The sequence below is a fragment of the Telmatherina bonti genome, assembly GCF_933228915.1.
Source record: "Telmatherina bonti genome assembly, chromosome: 8".
Lineage (NCBI taxonomy): Eukaryota > Metazoa > Chordata > Actinopteri > Atheriniformes > Telmatherinidae > Telmatherina > Telmatherina bonti.
This window is the reverse complement of record NC_136626.1, coordinates 36,692,224-36,713,850: the sequence shown is the minus strand read 5'-3', so window position 1 is coordinate 36,713,850 and position 21,627 is coordinate 36,692,224. Positions and strand designations below refer to the sequence as shown.

Genomic DNA, 21,627 nt, shown 5'->3' with positions numbered 1-21,627 from the left:
GTTACCTGATAAATAGAAAATAAAACCATGTATGATGAGAATAAAAGCAACTGTGTTCCAGGAGGAAACTTAGTGTCAGATAAGTTCAGCAGCTGGGGGGGGGGGGGGGGGGGGGCACACTGAACGGATGGAGCAGGGAAACAAACAAACAGCCAGTAAAATACTAAATCCTGGTGAGTCCCGGACAGGACCCGGTACCGTGACCCAGCCTCCAGTCGGACTGAACCAGATTCCAGACACCTCCACGTAGCTGGACCCCCCCTCCCCCACCCCCCCAACAGGTCCAGGATGATCAACAACTGGTTTATTGTTTCCATCCAACTGGAACTGGACACTCCTGACACTGACGAGACGTCAGTATGTCCGTCTCCCGGGTCGGCGCCGGGCGGCCTGCTTTCAGAAGAGGTGGGTGGTGGAGCGGCTGAACGTGTGGTATTTCCTCTCAAACATGGAGGGCAGGTTGACCATGGAGGGGGAGTGGTGGGCCTGCACACAGGAAGAGAAGAAGAGGAAGACCATCGCTGAGGGGTGAAGATGAGGAGCGCTGCTGTGAGGATGAAGGACAGTTTAAGTCGACAGAACTTTATTTTAACATCTGATTTCTTCACAACAACAAAGTTAAAGAGAAATCCAGACAACCCAGTATGGCCTTCAGGTGGCTCCAGTGTCACCAGTGTCTGATGTCCAGCAGTGAGAGGGTGAGGAGGAAGACAGAGGAAGAGGAGGGTGTTCCAACCCATTCAGACTCGACCTGAGACGTGCCGAACCCCGTCGGGATGCAGGACGGGTCTGGAAAACGGCCGGCGGCATTTCTGGACACTTTCCACACCGGTAAGGCTGTCTACGCGGCGTTAAGCGGTGAGACTGGGAGACTGGGGACGCTGGAGGGCCTTCCCAGACCGGAGATTTTTAACTCAGCAGGAAATCCTCAGGATTTTATCGACAGAAAACCAGAACTCATAGTACAGTAAATAAACCCAGCTGGCATCAGACGGCCGGGTCCAGGTCAGTAAACGGACCCTGGCGGGGTATTTATCCCGTACGAGGCTCGGCGACACGACGGAGACCTCACGGCGTTACAGCAGGCTTCACCTGCAGGTGTCCACGCTTTCTAAAGCTCACGCTTCCGTTCCCAGTCTCAACGTTCCCAGCCTCAACGTTCCCAGCCTCAACGTTCCCAGTCTCAGCGTTTTCAGTCATTTCCAGTCTCAGCGTTCCCAGTCGGAACGTTTTCAATCGTTTCCCGTCTCAACGTTTCCCGTCTCAACGTTTCCAGTCTCAACGTTCCCAGCCTCAACGTTCCCAGCCTCAACGTTCCCAGCCTCAACGTTCCCAGCCTCAACGTTCCCAGCCTCAACGTTCCCAGCCTCAACATTCCCAGCCTCAACATTCCCAGTCAGCGCGTTTCCAGTCTCAGCGTTTTCAGTCATTTCCAGTCTCAGCGTTCCCAGTCGGAACGTTTTCAGTCGTTTCCCGTCTCAACGTTTCCAGTCTCAACGTTCCCAGTCTCAACGTTCCCAGCCTCAACGTTCCCAGTCTCAGCGTTTTCAGTCATTTCCAGTCTCAACGTTCCCAGTCAGAACGTTTTCAGTCGTTTCCCGTCTCAACGTTTCCCAGCCTCAACGTTCCCAGCCTCAACGTTTCCAGCCTCAACGTTCCCAGCCTCAACGTTCCCAGCCTCAACGTTCCCAGCCTCAACGTTCCCAGCCTCAACATTCCCAGTCAGCGCGTTTCCAGTCTCAGCGTTTTCAGTCATTTCCAGTCTCAGCGTTCCCAGTCGGAACGTTTTCAGTCGTTTCCCGTCTCAACGTTTCCAGTCTCAACGTTCCCAGTCTCAACGTTCCCAGCCTCAACGTTCCCAGCCTCAACGTTTTCAGTCATTTCCAGTCTCAGCGTTCCCAGTCAGAACGTTTTCAGTCGTTTCCCGTCTCAACGTTTCCCAGCCTCAACGTTCCCAGCCTCAACGTTCCCAGCCTCAACGTTCCCAGTCTCAACGTTCCCAGCCTCAACGTTTCCAGCCTCAACGTTTCCAGCCTCAACGTTCCCAGCCTCAACGTTCCCAGCCTCAACGTTCCCAGCCTCAACGTTCCCAGCCTCAACGTTTCCAGCCTCAACGTTCCCAGCCTCAACGTTCCCAGCCTCAACGTTCCCAGCCTCAACGTTCCCAGCCTCAACGTTCCCAGCCTCAACGTTCCCAGTCTCAACGTTTCCAGCCACCACCACCCGCAGAAGTCACCCAGGTAAAGTAGCTCCCGATCAGCCCTGGAGAAGCCAGCCGGCGCCTGGCAGGAAGGCTTCCGGGTCCAGTCCGAGCCTCTGCCGGAGCTGATGGGGGACTGGAAGTTCACCAGTGAGATTTGGGTGTTAAAGGAACACAGAAGCATTTAGTGAAGTTCCAAAGAAGTGCTGAACTCCTTCTGTTGGGACGAAATAATTTCTGTTGCTCACATGAGGGTCCAGCGAGAGCGATGGTTCAGAGAAGGGTCTCTCTGCGAGGACTGGTCGGCAGGGTCCTGTGGGGGTCCACAGCTGCGCGAGGATCCCTGCACGAGTCGGAAAAGGTCCTGGTTTTGGCGTTACCAGGCTGCGGAGCAGAGGATGGCGGCTGGAGGCCCACGCTCAGCAGAAGCTGCGACGTTTTCAGATTAGAGGTGTTTCTACCAGCTGCAGCAGAAGCGAATGTGGAATAAGCTACAGAGGTGGAATTCTGGGAAATGAGGAGGCTGGAATGAGGTTGTGGAGAGAGAGAGACGCAGTCAGGGGGAGTAGTGCTGCAGGGGCTCGGGTCGGGGCTTTCAGATGGGGAACAAGGGGTACGTAGACAGATGGGGACCCGGGTTCTGATAGGAGGGTGGTCCAGAGAGTTTGAGCGCTGAACCACGGCGCTGGTTTTGGTAGAATCACTCAAACTGAACGTGGAGGTGGACCGACACATCTGGAGTACGCCAACAGAGGAAGAGACACATGGAGCAAGAAGACAAAGAAAGATTAATCACAACTAAAAGACAATAAAAAGAGAAAAATGACGAGATCACATTCCATCCTCCACGCAGATCCATCGTTACTGGTTTCTATCTGATCAATCGCTGCTGAAAGAAGCTGGTTCGGTTCTGCAGACTTCGTCTTGGACCCACAGATTTCAGGACGTTAACATGTAAAATGTCTCGTTATGTGCAGTAATACACGTGCACACATCCTCCAACATGTTGGTGTGTCTGAGAAGCAGGTAGAAGTGTTGCATGAGGAGGATACAGTCACTGCTCCACCTGTTCACCTGCTGCATCACAGGAACACCTGAGCAGCCAATCACACGGCAGCATGCAGACAGGATCAAGTTCAAACTGAGTGTCGGGAAGAAGAAGGAAGGTTTTAGTGGCTTCATGGAGCTTCTCGTCAGATGGATGAGCTCTCCTCCTGTCTTAGTATATTGAGTGTGGCGCTTGTTGAATTAACAGTGAGGATAACTGTTTTAGTGGAACAACATTTTAACATTCAAGGCATTTATTTCTTTTAAAACACGTCAGAAGCATCAAACACGTCTGTGCTGGCTTGACTAGTGTGGTATCTGTACCCTTATACCATATACTAATACCAAGTACGAGTACACACACTTGGCATTGAGCCACTGCATCCCTTTTGTCCTCAGTTTCACAGAAAATAAAACTATTTTCATGTGTACACATCTAGTCAAAAGTTTGGGCACCCTTTCATATTGGATTTAGTTGAAGTTGATTTTATTTTGAAGATGTAAAAAAGGTAAGCAAACATAACGGACATCTACATCTTTACATATCTGAAAAGGAGTGGGAGGAAGTAAAAACTAACACTATCCCATCCTCATGAGTCGTTAATAATATATCTCTTATCGTCCTGTCAACAGCATGATATTTCTAATGATATATATCATTATCTGTAGCCTTAACTACAATATTCTAGAACACATACAGAACTGAACACCAAAGTACCTTATTAACAAAACTTATTAGCAGTACGTGGTCATAATCAAACACCCCCTCATTTACATACACTGTAGAAACAATTTGATATACATTTTTTTTTTTAACTAAGCCATATTTAGACTATTTAACCCTGCAGACTGAAACACCAGAAGTTCTCCTTGTTGACGTACCTGTAGTGTTTTGTAATTACATTTATACCTAAATTATAACTTTTATGGGATTTAATGGGAAAGGTTGTCTAAACTTTTGACTGGAAGTTTTTATTTTTGGCGTTTTGGGGATAAATCACCAGAACTGGTTGTAAAATGGATGAAAGGAAGTAAAGTGGAGATGAGTAAATATAGAAATCTAGCGACAGATGAAATATAAACTAATCTAATTTTTTTGTTTATTGTTTATTGTTATCGTTAAATGTGAACAAATCCAGATGTGATAACGTGATTTTAGCTTCATGTGAGATTCTGGCTTTGACCTGTTTTTATTCTCAAAAGCTTGTAGTTTCAGTTGTTTTAGTTTTGTTGCAGATCTTAATGTTGTGTTGTCTGCAGGGGGGTTGGGGGGGTCCCCACCACCGGCCCCGCTGGTCGTCGCCTCCCAGTGACTTACCGCCAACGTGGAGCAGCTGCCGATGTGGTTTTCACAGCTCAGCCTCGCCGTCTTCTCATCTGGAGTGTTGTTGGCCATGAACGCTCTCTGGATGACTCGTTTTGGGGTTTTGGTGAAAGAAAACGCCCTCGTCACCTGAAACACACACACACACACACAGCTCATGTTTAATGGGAGCGATAACCTCGTGAACCTGTTGGACTTTCAGAGGATCCATCTGAAGTAAACGTGAGGATGATGACGGTGTTGAACGGAGAGAATTATCTGCACCAGGAACTGTTTAGATGAAACTAATCAACCACCTCTATTTAAACTTCAGCGTGTTTATCCATGGGTCCAACAACCCGCGTTAGCATGCTCGTTAGCACCAGGCATGTACAAAGTACTAGAAATAAAGATTCAAATAAAAGTAGAAGTACTCTATGAATGTTACTTGAGCATTATACTTGAACAAAAGTTACTTGAATAGAAGCTGAAGTGTTCTTGAAGTGCCCCACTGAAGTAGAAGTACTAAAGTATTCAACATTTTTTGTACTTAAGTATTACAAGTAGTTTATTTTAAATTTTTTACTAAAGTACTGAAAGTAAAAGTAGTTCATTGTGTTGTGTAGTTATTTAAGACAACACTAAACTTTGTTTATCATATTGTTTATGATTTCTAACTTTTATCCTGACATTCAGAAAGCCTTTTGCTGGAGCAGTAGTACATGAACAGGAACATCCATGAAAAAACAACACACCTCCAGTGTGTTCATTCCCCTCCACAGCTTTTTCCTTCTTAAACCAGTAAGTACACTAGTTTTTTTTAATTTTTTTATAAAGACGTCTCTCTTCATAACTTATGGCAACTAAAGGCAAGTTGGCCACTTATAAGCTAGTTATTCTGTGAAAACTAAAGTAATTAGTATTGCTGATTCACACACACACACACACTTTTATACGGTCATGTGGCTTACTTATAAAACACAAGAGACATTATGTTGCTGCTAACTTGCAGCTCCTTCATTCCCGCTCAGCAAAGCTGCCAGAGATCCTGTTGCTAGGGGAAAGAGGTCCCACTCTTTATTTTTTAACTGGCATGAAACTGAAACTTACACACTGATTGTCTATAGCGACACACATCACACTCAAACAAGTATAATAGATTTAAACAAACTACCATTGTGTGTTTTTTTTACTTTTTTTCTGTTGTAACGACGAAAGACAATAAAAATGTGTCGGAGTAAAAGTATCATAGTGATCTAAAATATGTAGTGGAGTAAAAGTGGAAGTAGGAGAGAAAAAGTAATATTTCAATAAGTAAAGATACCATGTTTTAGGACTAAAGTACAGTAGTGAAGTAGTTGTACTTCGTTACATCTATGGTTAGCACAGTTTTCCCTGCATTTCCTCCTTCAGGCTGCAGGTCCAGGAGGGAAACTCAGACCTTCCCCACAGTGACTCCAGCTCCTCTTGGAGGATCAGGAGGTGTTCTCATGCCAGATGGATTACATAATCCATCCTGCGTTCTGGTCTGCATAAGGGGCTCGTTTCAGTGTGTCGTGTGTGGAAAAACTGAACGAGGTGCTGGAAGACCCTCAGCAGATTCCGGTCCCCGCGGAGCAGCAGCAGCTTTCCTGTCCTGCATGTTTAAACTCCTCTCTGAAGCCGAACCGCCCTCTGAATGACCCCGCTCAGCCAACTAATCATTTGGATTAATATCAAACCTCTTGTGTTGATGGAGAACATGTTTACAGACATTTTACTGGATGCTTTTTAAGACATTTTACTCTGTAAAGACCAGAGACCCAGCTTGTCTTGTTAACATTTCGTTGTCCCATAATTCAGTGCTGGTGTGTGTTCATGTCATTTAACTCTCAGGTCATCTCAGGATGATTACTATCGGCCATGCCAAACCTTTTTGGAGGTCTTCTTGATGGCTCTGGATGCTTTGCTCAGCGTGCTGTCCATGTCCTTTGTGCTGACCTGCAGTGAGTCTGGATCTGTGCTCTGAATCAGATCCTCCTGGTTACAAACACACAAACAGAAACATCTTCAAGCTTACAGCTCATCCTGCGCCGGTGCAGTCAGAGCTGACAGAAACTTTATTCTTCTTAAAAATACAGAATGTGTGGCTAAGTTTACAGTCTCCGTACGCTCCTGCCTCGCCCTGCAGAGGGGTTTTAACAAGGCGTAACCATGTTGTTGGTATTCACACGGCAGCGCTGAGCCGGCAAAGCAAAGGCGGTGAGGCTCTGAGCGGCGTGGCTGCAGGTAGACCGGAGGAAACATCGCCCCCTGCTGCTGCGCTGCTGCCACTGCGTGTGTGAATGTCTACATCGGCCCATTGTACTAAACTCCTTCTAGAATGAAGGAATTAATAGACTTTGGTTTTGGTTTTTAGTGGCAGCTTCAGCCTTTTAGTTGTGATGAAAATATTCCTGTATTCCAGTCGACAGATCAGCTTCATCCTGACGTGTTTAAATTTCCTCAGAGTTATCAGTAGAATAAAGATCTGCGGCCTCATCCAGATGAAAAAGATCTAACTGTGACGTTTCTGATGAATGTCACAAAATGTAGCGTAAAACTGTTTATATAAGATTTACAAGAATAAAATCTCTACATCTCTGCACGCCTGCAGACGGGGGGGGGGGGGTCTGTATCCAGCTGAAAATCCCACAGAAATCCTGTTTTGTTTTTTTTAATGGTTGCTATGATGGTATTTGGAGTTTTCTGAGCTTTCTACAGTGTTACAGTGTTGAATCCTCATCAGACATGTGAACGGCACTGTTTTTTTATCACCTAAACACATGTTTGAGTTTCAGTTTGAGTTCCAGCACGCTCTCCGTTCGGTTTCCATGGTGACGAGAAACGTGTTGTTTTAGAGAGTTTTTTCTACGTGGAAATCCTTGTGACGTCCCGGGGGATAAGGTTCGGTGATTGGTTACCTTCTACTGGTTAACAAGGGTATGTACAAATACATCAGGCGGGTGGAAAACGTGGGATAAAGTTATTTCCAACGATGGCTGGTGAGTTTACCAAAGAGAGACATCCTGCTGCATTCGTTGCTGTGGGTTGCTGTTTTCCACTTCGTTTTCAGGCTCTGATTCAGGTTCCAACATGTAGGGCTGTATGCTGTGTGTTGACATTGTAGTTTGTTTTTTTATTGAGTTCATATGAGCCTAATCCTTCTGTTTATGAGACGTTACAATGACGGTGAAAGCAGGTGCGGTGCGCGCTCCCGATGTAGTGCGGTGGCGGGAGGCGGGGCTTAATGCGGAAGAGTCTCAATCCACTCGTTTTGCCCGCAGGCTGATCTGACAGCCTACGGAGAGGGTCGGTCTGAAGTAAATAAAGCGATTTGGGACAATAACTCCATCAATCCCAGCCCTTCTGGTCTCAGAAATAAAAATAGATTAGCCTGAAATGCACATAATAGTTCCACTTTAACTCTTTCAGGAGGTGAAGATGGGAACACTGGCGTTAAAAACGATGAATTAATCAGCACTAGTCTGCATGTCATGACGGAGTTGATGCATCTCTCCTGAAGAAACCTGAAGGCATCAGAGTTCCTCTGATGCTCCGTCCATCCCGCCAGGTGTGTCACACATCAACATGTCTGAAGGTCCCTGACAAGAATATTCATTTTAATGTTCAGTAAAGGAAGGACAGAAACGACTGATCTGCAAACTTTAGCATCATTGTCATCGTCTGGTGGACGAAATGTTCTCCTCCGTTGTAAATCTGAGCCCACAGAACGGTAACTCTGCACGGTTTAGTACGCCCCACCGACCCTCCCAGAAACCGTGCATGTCCTTCTGCCACAGGTAACAGATCTGGTGTTTCACCTGACTGCAATAACTCGGCTGAATTACATCTCAGACAATCTGATTTAGTGTGTGTGTCTTCTCACCGCGTCGGCCCTGCAGATGGTGTTGGCAACGTGACGGCAGAGTGTCCGCAGCCAGGTGGATTTCACAGTCTCCTCGCCAGCCAGCTGGAAGCTGAACAACAAGTTCTCCTGTTCGGTTGGAGGGCGAACCACTAAGGCGAAGGCGTTGATGCATTCTGGGAAGGAAACAAAACACCAGGAAGAGAAACGCAGGCGTCATTAGAGGAATTAAATATACTGCATGTGTCCTGTATGTGGGACACATGGAGGGAGGGGGGGACGACAAGAAACTGTTGGAAAAACAAGATTCAAAAGGAAATGTCTGTGTGTCTGTGATGGAAATGTTTCATGTTGGAAGAGTCAGTAATAATATCTGTCCCAGAAAGAGCAGCTTTACAAAGCTACGTAACTTTAAGTCATTCCAATATTTAAATCGATTCATCACCAAACAACACGGACCAATTCACTTAGGATTCATAAATGTTGAAAAATTATCTTATTTATGATTTATTGCAATCTAAAAAAAATAAAAGAATTAAAAAAAAATTTTTTTTTAAAAAAAATTTCAGGATTTTTTGGGTTCAATTTTAATAGATTTTTGTTGTGAAACATTTTTTTTAATAAATAGAAATGATAAAATGTTTGTCATTTTTTTGTTGTTATTGATCTTTTTACTTGTCTTCTTGGACATTATAGCAGCAAAATGACGGATGGCTACTCTGTTTCATAATTGAAATTAAGAAAAATGACGAGCAAAAAGTTTTGTATATTTTTTTTCTTTTTTTTTCTTTAAGTCTACAAAAATCTGCAATATCAAAGAATCGTGAGAATTGCAATTTAAATCAAATCAGCACCAAAAAAAATCAGAATCGAATCAAGTTGGGACAAAAGCATATCGTCACGGTGCTAGCAGGAAGCTAAAATTTGGGACACTTTACGAAAACGGAGCGGCCCAAACAGGAAGCAGAGACACTAGGCAGCTAGCCTAATGGCTAGCCTAGCAACTAGCCTAGCAGCTACCCTAGCGGCTAGCCTAGCAACTAGCCTAGCAGCTACCCTAGCAGGTAGCCTGATGGCTAGCTTAGCAACTAGCCTAGCAGCTAGCCTAATGGCCATCCTAGCAACTAGCCTAGCAGGTAGCCTAATGGCTATCCTAGCAACTAGCCTAGCAGCTAGCCTTGTGGCTACTGTTTCACAGTGTGAGATTTACTCATTGGGTGTGAAGGTTAGCGTGAGGGAAACATTTAGGTTTTTATGGACATGAGAACAGAGAAGACTTAACTATAACAGAAATGCTACAAACACGAGCCCAGGTTAGCGGAGCGGACACAAGCCACTGGCTGCTGTTTCCAAACTATTGCTACACATCTGTTTTTTCCAATTAAATACAACACAGTGAAGATGCATTTCTTCTGTTAATTGATTTAATAGATACTAAATAGAGAATAAAGTTGTATAAATGCAGCCATAATCAGATCATTGCACCCTGAAGGGGGACAGAAAGGAATCATGAGGTACTGCCGATGGTACACCACTATGAAACTTCCACTCAGCCCGAAGCTTCAACCACGAAGCAAATCTCAACAACATCTCCACAACTTCAGAGTATTTTTATTTATAAACTAGATGGATGCATCCTCGCTGATGGCCAAGGAGGAAAAGGTCACTGCTGCTTTGTCCAACTGAGATCCCACAGCTTCAGCGTGAAGCTGCACTTTTCTTTCCGACTAAAACTGAACAATCTAGTTTATATAACAGCAGAATTTCAACAACTCAAATGTTAGAAATTAGGCATAAAAGGGCTGAAGTTCTAAATATTTAGTTTCCAGGACGCAAAACAAGAGTTTCTAAATGATGTCCAGCAGTAGCCGTTTCTGCTTTATCCTTAACAAACTGGGTAATCGGTCACATTTTTCATGTGCCCGTTTTAATCTTTACTGGAGTAAAAGGGGCACAAAATGTCGAAAACAACTGAGGATCCTGAAAGACCCTGAAAAGGATCTTTTATAGAACGTTTTAAAGCTTCAGCATGCCGGCGTGTGCACGTGGTTACCGTCGGTGTCCTGCAGGTCCAGCACTCTGCGGATCTGAGACAGCGGCATCAGGGCGATGTGCTTCAGAGGGGGAGGTGGTCTCGTCTGTCCCACGGGGCTCTTGAAAGTACTGATCACCTTGTGTCGCCTCCTTGCAATCTGCGGACAAAAGAACGCGTAAGAAACACACTGAAAACACAAGTTTGCAAGCAAGCGTGTAGAACGTTTTGTATTCTTTGAGCAGCGTGCTGTTGGTGAAGCTCCGGTTGGTGTTGAATAAATGACGACCGCGTTGACGTAAACAACTCAGTGGGGCTTCATTTAGATGTGAAAGAGTAGAATAAATAAAAGTGGGAGCGAAGCAGAAGACAGAATAAATCCTCACATTAGAGATTTAATCAGCGGTTGCTGATGGAGGAGGATGATCAGAGGCCACGCCGTCATCGTTTAACCTACAGACAGACCAGGCTGACAGGGAGGAATCAGCACAGCTACTCCGATCCTCTCTAACACTGATTGCCATGTCCTTATGGTGACCCTGGGCTAATTAGGACTTCCTGTGATGGTGGTGATGGACTGCACCCAAGGAGGAGAGACCCCGGAATAAAAGCTTGCTGCAGGAAGAGAGGCTGCCTAAAACATGCGCTTTGACTCTGCGTGTGTGCAGGAGAGACAGATGAGGGACGGATTACCAGACGGTTAGCGTGCGTTAGCAGCCGACACCTCGCCATGCCTCGTCACTGCTGACTGATATCACAGGTTAGAACTCTACATTTTACCAGCCGCTGCTGTTGGTATAAATCAGAAAGCTGGATCTCCTCCTGGAGGGGTGAAGTGGGGGGGTTTCCTTCCAGCTGCTGCAGCATTAAGACCTGCTTTACAGCACACACACTGCACTACGTTTTCTGTCCTTTTCAGTGTGAAATGGTCCCACACTGCCACTTTTTGGTCTTTTCCTCCCCTCTTCTTCATTCTCTGCCATTAGAGACCAAAGCAAGGAGGATCTTCAGACAGAAAGCAAAGCGCTCGCCGCTGCTGGTGGAAATGTCCGTCATCAGTCCGGCTGAAACAGTCAGACTGTACAGACACACCGTAGGCCACAGGTTCTGCTTTTATATATTTTTATAAATGTTGAAATATTTTATATGTTTACTGAAACAATGATGTCGTCCCTCCGAACAGCGCAGTGGTCTGAGAATGCCGCCATGATGCAGAAATTAAAATTTATCTCCATGTGATGTTAATTAAACGACGCCTCGAGGCAGAGAATTTGCCTCGATCAATTTTTGTACTCGGGTTACCCGAGTAATTGCTGCAGCCCTACTAGCAGGTAGCACAGCAACATGAAGGGAACGAACAAACGGCGAATTTCAGAGTTTTGGGCGGGGCCACACTGGCATGACCACTCTTCTCTGAACACGTTCCACTCTGTATGTTCTGCATGTGACACAGTCACTGAGTCGCCTGCAGGTTCATTTACTAAACGGCTGGTTTTCTTCCTGTGTGTCTAATTTAGCTTGTGAGCTCTGGGTTTTCCTGATGGTTGATGGCTTCGTCCTCCTGCAGGAGGAACATGACTCCAGTGTGTATAGGTGTATGGATGTGTGTATATATAAGTGGGTGTGTATGTGTGCTTATACACACGCAAATGTATGTAGGCTGTTCTCTTTTTCAATCTCCCCCCCCCCCCCCCCCCTTTCTTTCTCTCTCAACAAGGTGTTTTCTGTTTTATCTTCTTTTCGATTAAAAAGAAATAGAAAAATAAAATTAAATCCAGAATATCAAGGGAAGCATTATATCTATGATGCTTCCCTTGGCAAAGTAAATTTGCCCAGCAGAATAGAGCATCCAGAAAATCCATTTTGCCTGCTTAAATGCTGGACAAGATAAAAAAAAAAAAAAAGAATTTCAGAGTTTTAGAAAAGAAAATGTGGGAGAAAAGCTTCAAAAAGCTGCAAATTCTCTGCAGCGAGTAGAAAAACCCCAAAATAGCACTACATGGCCACGTTGCATCAGCTGCAATTTTCCTAAAATCTCATGAGAGTAACGGGATTTTACGAGACTTGAGGCTCACGCGCTAAACACTGTTCAATAGAAACACTCGCAGATCGCAGTTGTTGTTTGTCGAATCTTATAAATAACGGTTTTATTTTGCAGAGAGATGTAATAAAAACGCAGCTAATAAGAAAAAGGTGTTAAAATGAAGACAGCTGATCCTGGACCTAAACCCGGGGACATGTTTGTCTTCATATCTGCTGCATGAGAGAAGAAGCTACAGTCCAAACATCGATCAAGTCTGTGTCTTCCGGCTCCAACGTTCACATTAACCACTGGAGAAACACTGATCTGATAAATATGCTGAGAAAGTACAAAGAAGTTACAAAGTAATCTGCTTTTATTGGTCAGTCTGACACTTCAGAAGACAGTTCAATGTGAACGCCACGGTTCCAAACAGTGTTGAGAAAACAGATCATGATTCTGAGATGCACGATGATCCACCAGGATCTGATATTTTCTCGCCTCTGGTGGAAAGTAAAGCAGGTTTTTTTTTTTTTTGTTTGTTTTTAAAAAGTCCTGTCTGTAGGGTGACAACTGGGCTTCAGATCTATTAGGAATCAACGACTTTTTGTAAATGACAGAAGTTGATCTATGTACGTTTACCTCTAGACAGTCGTTGAAGAGGAAGAGTGTAACGTGTTCTCCGCGGTCACATGGTTGGTCTCCCAGAGCAATGGTCTCCACTCGGTGGACCAGACTTCGATGGGAAGACAGCAGGTTGGCCTGTAGGTAAACAAATACACTGAATGTAAGACAACATAGAAACAATAGACGTTACAGTAAAGAGGCCCGACTAAACCCTGTTGACCTAAAGATGACGTGGGATCTGGGGTGGGGGGGGGGTTCGCACACTGATGGTGCCTAAAGAAGGTAAAGATGACAGGCTGTCATCTAGCTTCCCATTTACAGGTCAGGTTGCAGAACGTCCAGCACAACTTGTGAAGAAAAGATCACTCAGCTGATCCGTGTGGCGTCCCCAGTCAGCCGTTTCCACAGCAACAACATGCGATGACGTGCATGACAAACATTTACACAAACAAACAAACATGTAAATCGTTGTTAAACTTACAGGACAGCCATCAACTTCGTAAACAACATCGAAGATTTGCTTCTGTCCTTCGGTTTTCCTCTTGTCCTCGTTGATGTGACTGATGGAGAAGATGAAGAACAGAGAGAAAACTGTCACTGATCACTTTATTTCTCAATGGATCCTTTAATTTCCCCTTATTTAGCCACGACTTTAAAAAGCCTCAACACATTTACAGCAACATTACATTAAAAACACGTTTCCTGAAAAAGCAGAGAAGAGGGCGGAGCCTTCCCTGCTGCTCTGTGGGGGCGTGGCAGTGAAGAGGAGCTCTGATTGGTGGAAAATAAAAGCATGGTTTTGCACTTTCATATAAATATCAGCCGGAACCAGCTGCACAGGTTCTGGTTCCTCAGACTGTTTGGAGAATCCGGGCTTTGAGAGGACGGGTCCAACCAGACAATCCGCACGACTTCCCGTCGGTAAGAGCTGAATGTCGGACGCTCAGGGGAACTGAAGAAACAGGACCGGGTCAGGAGAAGTTCTGACTGATGGTTTCCGCCTTCAGAAAACATCGTCCAGAACTCAGCAGGTAAACGGCAGATTTACAGGAATTCTTTTATAGATGTTCTAGAGAATTATTATTCCTGAAACGCCCTGAATCTTCGCTGTCACCATTAGTTACAACCAGGATGGAGGTTCTCCTTCCTGGTTCTGGTCCTGATGGAGGTTTTCTCTCCTGGTTCTGGTCCTGATGGAGGTTTTCTCTCCTGGTTCTGGTTCTGATGGAGGTTCTCCTTCCTGGTCCTGGTCCTGATGGAGGTTCTCCTTCCTGGTTCTGGTCCTGATGGAGGTTTTCCTTCCTGGTTCTGGTTCTGATGGAGGTTTTCCTTCCTGGTTCTGGTTCTGATGGAGGTTCTCCTTCCTGGTTCTGGTCCTGATGGAGGTTTTCCTTCCTGGTTCTGGTCCTGATGGAGGTTTTCCTTCCTGGTTCTGGTCCTGATGGAGGTTTTCCTTCCTGGTTCTGGTCCTGATGGAGGTTTTCCTTCCTGGTTCTGGTCCTGATGGAGGTTTTCCTTCCTGGTTCTGGTCCTGATGGAGGTTTTCCTTCCTGGTTCTGGTCCTGATGGAGGTTCTCCTTCCTGGTTCTGGTCCTGATGGAGGTTCTCCTTCCTGGTTCTGGTCCTGATGGAGGTTCTCCTTCCTGGTTCTGGTCCTGATGGAGGTTCTCTCTCCTGGTTCTGGTCCTGATGGAGGTTTTCTCTCCTGGTTCTGGTTCTGATGGAGGTTTTCTCTCCTGGTTCTGGTTCTGATGGAGGTTCTCCTTCCTGGTTCTGGTCCTGATGGAGGTTTTCCTTCCTGGTTCTGGTCCTGATGGAGGTTTTCCTTCCTGGTTCTGGTCCTGATGGAGGTTTTCCTTCCTGGTTCTGGTCCTGATGGAGGTTTTCCTTCCTGGTTCTGGTCCTGATGGAGGTTTTCCTTCCTGGTTCTGGTCCTGATGGAGGTTCTCCTTCCTGGTTCTGGTCCTGATGGAGGTTCTCCTTCCTGGTTCTGGTCCTGATGGAGGTTCTCCTTCCTGGTCCTGGTTCTGATGGAGGTTCTCCTTCCTGGTCCTGATGGAGGTTTTCCTTCCTGGTTCTGGTTCTGATGGAGGTTTTCCTTCCTGGTTCTGGTTCTGATGGAGGTTTTCCTTCCTGGTTCTGGTCCTGATGGAGGTTTTCCTTCCTGGTTCTGGTCCTGGTGGAGGTTTTCCTTCCTGGTTCTGGTTCTGGTGGAGGTTTTCCTTCCTGGTTCTGGTCCTGATGGAGGTTTTCCTTCCTGGTTCTGGTCCTGATGGAGGTTTTCCTTCCTGGTCCTGGTCCTGATGGAGGTTTTCCTTCCTGGTTCTGGTCCTGATGGAGGTTTTCCTTCCTGGTCCTGGTCCTGATGGAGGTTTTCCTTCCTGGTTCTGGTCCTGATGGAGGTTCTCCTTCCTGGTTCTGGTCCTGATGGAGGTTTTCCTTCCTGGTTCTGGTCCTGATGGAGGTTTTCTCTCCTGGTTCTGGTTCTGATGGAGGTTTTCTCTCCTGGTTCTGGTCCTGATGGAGGTTTTCTCTCCTGGTTCTGGTTCTGATGGAGGTTCTCCTTCCTGGTCCTGATGGAGGTTCTCCTTCCTGGTTCTGGTTCTGATGGAGGTTCTCCTTCCTGGTTCTGATGGAGGTTCTCCTTCCTGGTTCTGATGGAGGTTCTCCTTCCTGGTACTGGTTCTGATGGAGGTTCTCCTTCCTGGTCGTGATGGAGGTTTTCCTTCCTGGTTCTGATGGAGGTTCTCCTTCCTGGTTCTGGTCCTGATGGAGGTTTTCCTTCCTGGTTCTGGTCCTGATGGAGGTTTTCCTTCCTGGTTCTGGTCCTGATGGAGGTTTTCCTTCCTGGTTCTGGTCCTGATGGAGGTTTTCCTTCCTGGTTCTGGTCCTGATGGAGGTTTTCCTTCCTGGTTCTGGTCCTGATGGAGGTTTTCCTTCCTGGTACTGGTTCTGATGGAGGTTCTCCTTCCTGGTTCTGGTCCTGATGGAGGTTCTCCTTCCTGGGTCTGGTCCTGATGGAGGTTTTCCTTCCTGGTTCTGGTCCTGATGGAGGTTTTCTCTCCTGGTTCTGGTCCTGATGGAGGTTTTCTCTCCTGGTTCTGGTCCTGATGGAGGTTCTCCTTCCTGGTTCTGGTTCTGATGGAGGTTCTCCTTCCTGGTTCTGGTTCTGATGGAGGTTCTCCTTCCTGGTCCTGATGGAGGTTTTCCTTCCTGGTTCTGGTTCTGATGGAGGTTTTCCTTCCTGGTTCTGGTCCTGATGGAGGTTTTCCTTCCTGGTTCTGGTCCTGATGGAGGTTTTCCTTCCTGGTTCTGGTCCTGATGGAGGTTTTCCTTCCTGGTTCTGGTTCTGGTGGAGGTTTTCCTTCCTGGTTCTGGTCCTGATGGAGGTTTTCCTTCCTGGTTCTGGTCCTGATGGAGGTTCTCCTTCCTGGTTCTGGTCCTGATGGAGGTTCTCCTTCCTGGTCCTGGTCCTGATGGAGGTTTTCCTTCCTGGTCCTGGTCCTGATGGAGGTTCTCCTTCCTGGTTCTGGTCCTGATGGAGGTTCTCCTTCCTGGTTCTGGTTCTGATGGAGGTTTTCCTTCCTAGTCCTGGTTCTGGTTCTGATGGAGGTTTTCCTTCCTGGTCCTGGTTCTGGTTCTGATGGAGGTTTTCCTTCCTGGTCCTGGTTCTGGTTCTGATGGAGGTTTTCCTTCCTGGTCCTGGTTCTGGTTCTGATGGAGGTTTTCCTTCCTGGTCCTGGTTCTGGTTCTGATGGAGGTTTTCCTTCCTGGTCCTGGTTCTGGTCCTGGTGCAGGTCTAGTTTATATGAAGACAGCTGTTCTAAACTAGACTAATGTGGACCATGTGACTGATTTCTCAGAACTGGTTTATAACTGGACCATGATGATCCGGATCGAGTCGTATCAGTTTTACATAATCAATAAATTAAGTATCAAACCGTTAAACTTAAAGTTCTAAAACAAAGTGAAACAACTCACGTCATGACTTCTTTCAGAGACTCTATCGCTCTCTCCAGCGTGATCTTATCCGGGTTGTCTTCTGACGTATGTTTCTTTATGTCTGCAGCGGCAGGTAGGGAGCAGCCAGGTGAGAGGAGGTCAGACAGAGGAGGAGGAGAACCAGCAGCCAGGTGAGAGGAGGTCAGACAGAGGAGGAGGAGAACCAGCAGCCAGGTGAGAGGAGGTCAGACAGAGGAGGAGGAGAACCAGCAGCCAGGTGAGAGGAGGTCAGACAGAGGAGGAGGAGAACCAGCAGCCAGGTGAGAGGAGGTCAGACAGAGGAGGAGAAGAACCAGCAGCCAGGTGAGAGGAGGTCAGACAGAGGAGGAGGAGAACCAGCAGCCAGGTGAGAGGAGGTCAGACAGAGGAGGAGGAGAACCAGCAGCCAGGTGAGAGGAGGTCAGACAGAGGAGGAGGAGAACCAGCAGCCAGGTGAGAGGAGGTCAGACAGAGGAGGAGGAGAACCAGCAGCCAGGTGAGAGGAGGTCAGACAGAGGAGGAGGAGAACCAGCAGCCAGGTGAGAGGAGGTCAGACAGAGGAGGAGAAGAACCAGCAGCCAGGTGAGAGGAGGTCAGACAGAGGAGGAGGAGAACCAGCAGCCAGGTGAGAGGAGGTCAGACAGAGGAGGAGGAGAACCAGCAGCCAGGTGAGAGGAGGTCAGACAGAGGAGGAGGAGAACCAGCAGCCAGGTGAGAGGAGGTCAGACAGAGGAGGAGAAGAACCAGCAGCCAGGTGAGAGGAGGTCAGACAGAGGAGGAGGAGAACCAGCAGCCAGGTGAGAGGAGGTCAGACAGAGGAGGAGGAGAACCAGCAGCCAGGTGAGAGGAGGTCAGACAGAGGAGGAGGAGAACCAGCAGCCAGGTGAGAGGAGGTCAGACAGAGGAGGAGGAGAACCAGCAGCCAGGTGAGAGGAGGTCAGACAGAGGAGGAGGAGAACCAGCAGCCAGGTGAGAGGAGGTCAGACAGAGGAGGAGGAGAACCAGCAGCCAGGTGAGAGGAGGTCAGACAGAGGAGGAGGAGAACCAGCAGCCAGGTGAGAGGAGGTCAGACAGAGGAGGAGGAGAACCAGCAGCCAGGTGAGAGGAGGTCAGACAGAGGAGGAGGAGAACCAGCAGCCAGGTGAGAGGAGGTCAGACAGAGGAGGAGGAGAACCAGCAGCCAGGTGAGAGGAGGTCAGACAGAGGAGGAGGAGAACCAGCAGAGATCTCCAGGATGTGAAGGAGATCAGAGAGGAGCGTCTCACCGTTCAGAAGGAGAGCGACGCTCGGTAGTCTCTGCACCGGTCTGATGAGCAGCTCTTCAAGCGTCTGTCGGCCGCACTCCGGCTTGGCCTGGTTGATCTGGACAAACAAGGTGTGCGTGTGTGTGTGTGAGAGACGGTGTGTATGCTGCTGGAAAATGAAGTTGGTCGTCCAATATAAAATATTTAACTCAAAGCCATTTTTATTTTTTAGTCCGTCTGACAGGAAGTGTCTTCATCATCATGTCCAGGTGAAAATAGAGGTCTCTTAGCAACATGGTTGTCATGGTGATGAAGATGTGATAAATAATGGTGGATTTACCATCTAGAGTCTCTGAATAAACACTACATGTGTCTGGATTGTAAACCTCCGTAGACCAGATTAAGTATCAGATATCGTCACAATTTACCCCACAGAGTTACACACCGCCGTTCCTGAAGAGCATCTGGAGTTTTTAGGGTTAAAGGATCATGTCAGACTTCCTTCTCTGTGTCGCTGCCGTTCCAGTCAGTTTATATAAAGGTGACGTCGTTTCAGACGGGAGAGAAACTTCAGTCCACGCTGAAACGTCTTACCTTCAGGAAAGCGTGGAAACGTGGTTTTTGTTTCTCACATCGAACAATCGTCTCTTTGCTCATTTCAAAGAAGTTGACAAAAGGAGGGTAGGCCTTCACCAGCTCATTGGACTGTAGAGGGAGAGATGAAGATGATGGATCAGGAGAGAGAAACTGACTCCAGCTCCAGTTAAAGTCATCTTTGTCGCTCAGCTGTAATAAATCATCACACCGATCACATCTGAGACTCAGCAGAAGAAATAAGCTCAACATCTGAAACCTTTCCTGCATCTTTCATGTATCTGGAATCAGATTTTTTCTCTTTAATTTTCAAGATTTAAAAACAAAAAACAAAAAACAGTAAGATTTACCACAAAGCTGCAAACAGAACTTCTCACTCACTCTCTCACACACACACACACACACACACACACACACACACACACACACACACACACACACACACACACACACACACACACACACACACACACAGGACCAACACATAAAGGTCAATCATATTCATTGATTTTATTTATATTTTTTTTCTGACCCTTTCCCATATTTGATTTAAATAAAATAAAATAAAAAATGAAACCTTTAAAACAAACCTCAATGACTCTCTGAGCAGGACGCTTGTGTCTGTTTAGCACTTTGAGACTTTGTCTGATAGTAATGACCTGATTATTGCAACAGACACTTACTCGCTCCAGGCATCTACATCATGAAGTTACCTGCAGCTGCAGGTATCTACATCATGAAGTTACCTGCAGCTGCAGGTATCTACATCATGAAGTTACCTGCAGCTGCAGGTATCTACATCATGAAGTTACCTGCAGCTGCAGGTATCTACATCATGAAGTTACCTGCAGCTGCAGGTATCTACATCATGAAGTTACCTGCAGCTGCAGGTATCTACATCATGAAGTTACCTGCAGCTGCAGGTATCTACATCATGAAGTTACCTGCAGCTGCAGGTATCTACATCATGAAGTTACCTGCAGCTGCAGGTATCTACATCATGAAGTTACCTGCAGCTGCAGGTATCTACATCATGAAGTTACCTGCAGCTGTGTGAACAGCTGGAAGAACAAACATTTAATGACGTGAAGGAGAAGAAAGCCAGTGGATCCAGGGACTTCTAGTCCAGCTTCAGTAAAATGTAGAGATGGGTCGATGAAGCCTTGTGAAGCTTTTGAGGCTTTTGTGTGATTGCTTCGCGCATCTTAACAGGAACTAAAAAACGTGAAAACATCTCCCCGATTCTTGCGTCTTTGCTTCCTGTTGGTTTTAGAGCTGATTTTAGGATTTTATTGTTTTTTAGACATTAAATGAACTGGCCCCTAAATATAGTTCTGATCTCATCCAATTTTATACTCGACCTCGCTCTGAGGTCAGAGGTCAGCTCCAGCTTATGGTCCCAAAGACGAGGCTTAAAACTTGGGGGGACGGGGTCTTTTCTGTGGAACGCCCTGCCCCCCCCATGGAGTGGAGCCTGGAGTGTTTTAAGTCTCGTCTTAAGACTCACTTTTATTCTCTGGCTTTTAGCACTGCGTGAGTTGTGTGTCCTCTGTGTACTTTTATTTATTTATTTCATTTTTATTAATTTATTGCTTTTTACCAGTTTATTGGGATTGACTTTAAGTTTATTACTCTGTATTTACTGATATTTTAGTATTGTAACATTGTTAAAGAAAAGGCTGAATTTACAACAGTCACTCAGATAACTGGAGACTTAAAAAAGGAACAAGAACTAAAAATGTGCAAAATCGGAAAATATCAAATATCGTTACTTTTTTGTTTCAAAAGTTTAAAATATAATTTTTTTTTTTTTTTAAAGAGATTTTTTAATAAATAAAAATGATTCATTATCATTTTTTTTGTCATTTTTATTAATCTTTTTACTCGTCTTTTTGTGCATTATATCATCAGAATGATGTTTTGGCTACTTTGTTGTTTTTTCCTCTTTGAAATTAAGAAAAATGACGAACAAAATAAGTTTTGTTTCTTTTTTTTGTTGTTTTTAATCTACAAAATTCAGCAATATCAAAGAATGGTGAGAATCGCAATTTAAATCCAATCGGCACCAAAAAAATCATGATCGAATTGGGACAAAATCATATCGTGGCGGCCTTAATGTGTGAACTTACATATTTGAGAAAGATGTTTCCAACACTCCTGGTTTCGGACCAGTCTGTGAGGAGCTCCTCCAAGTCGTTCTGGTGAACAAACACCTCAGCATTACTTATCAACTTACATCCACCTCACACTGCGTCTGGTACGGCTGAGAAACACCGCACCTTTATCCGGGTGTGAACCTCATAGATGTCCGGGATGCTGCCAAAAATGGTCTTCATCTCCTCCTGGGCCAGGATGGGCCCCCCCACCTGCCCCTCCTTCTCCAGCGGATGCTTGAAAAGCTGAAAACAGACATGAAAATATTCAGGTTCACACTCACACAGCTGGCTGGTACACACACGTTAAGTAAAGACGTTTACATCACATACCACCTCAGTTACACAGGCAGTACTAGGAAAGTACCATCTTCCTGGTACCAGGACTGGTGCTGTTACTAGGAAAGTACCATCTTCCTGGTACCAAGACTGGTACTGCTACTAGGAAAGTACCATCTTCCTGGTACCAAGACTGGTGCTGTTACTAGGAAAGTACCATCTTCCTGGTACCAAGACTGGTACTGCTACTAGGAAAGTACC

The 21,627-nt window shown here is 46.1% G+C and overlaps 1 protein-coding gene across 1 annotated transcript in view; it reads right to left on the bottom strand.

Annotated features, from left to right (window-relative positions):
• Positions 1-359: 359 nt before the first annotated feature.
• The window catches only part of ect2 (epithelial cell transforming 2), a gene marked incomplete at its 5' end in the record, with an annotated part of 40,588 nt that continues 19,320 nt past the window's right edge, over positions 360-21,627 (bottom strand). Inside the window, 12 exons of the mRNA XM_079244508.1 lie at positions 360-486; positions 4,566-4,700; positions 6,462-6,569; positions 8,458-8,612; positions 10,490-10,628; positions 13,131-13,250; positions 13,597-13,675; positions 17,097-17,178; positions 18,362-18,458; positions 18,935-19,045; positions 21,064-21,132; positions 21,214-21,333. Of these exons, the coding sequence (XP_079100634.1) occupies positions 397-486; positions 4,566-4,700; positions 6,462-6,569; positions 8,458-8,612; positions 10,490-10,628; positions 13,131-13,250; positions 13,597-13,675; positions 17,097-17,178; positions 18,362-18,458; positions 18,935-19,045; positions 21,064-21,132; positions 21,214-21,333 (1,305 nt within the window). The 3' untranslated portion in view covers positions 360-396. The remainder of the gene's footprint in view (positions 487-4,565; positions 4,701-6,461; positions 6,570-8,457; positions 8,613-10,489; positions 10,629-13,130; positions 13,251-13,596; positions 13,676-17,096; positions 17,179-18,361; positions 18,459-18,934; positions 19,046-21,063; positions 21,133-21,213; positions 21,334-21,627) is intronic.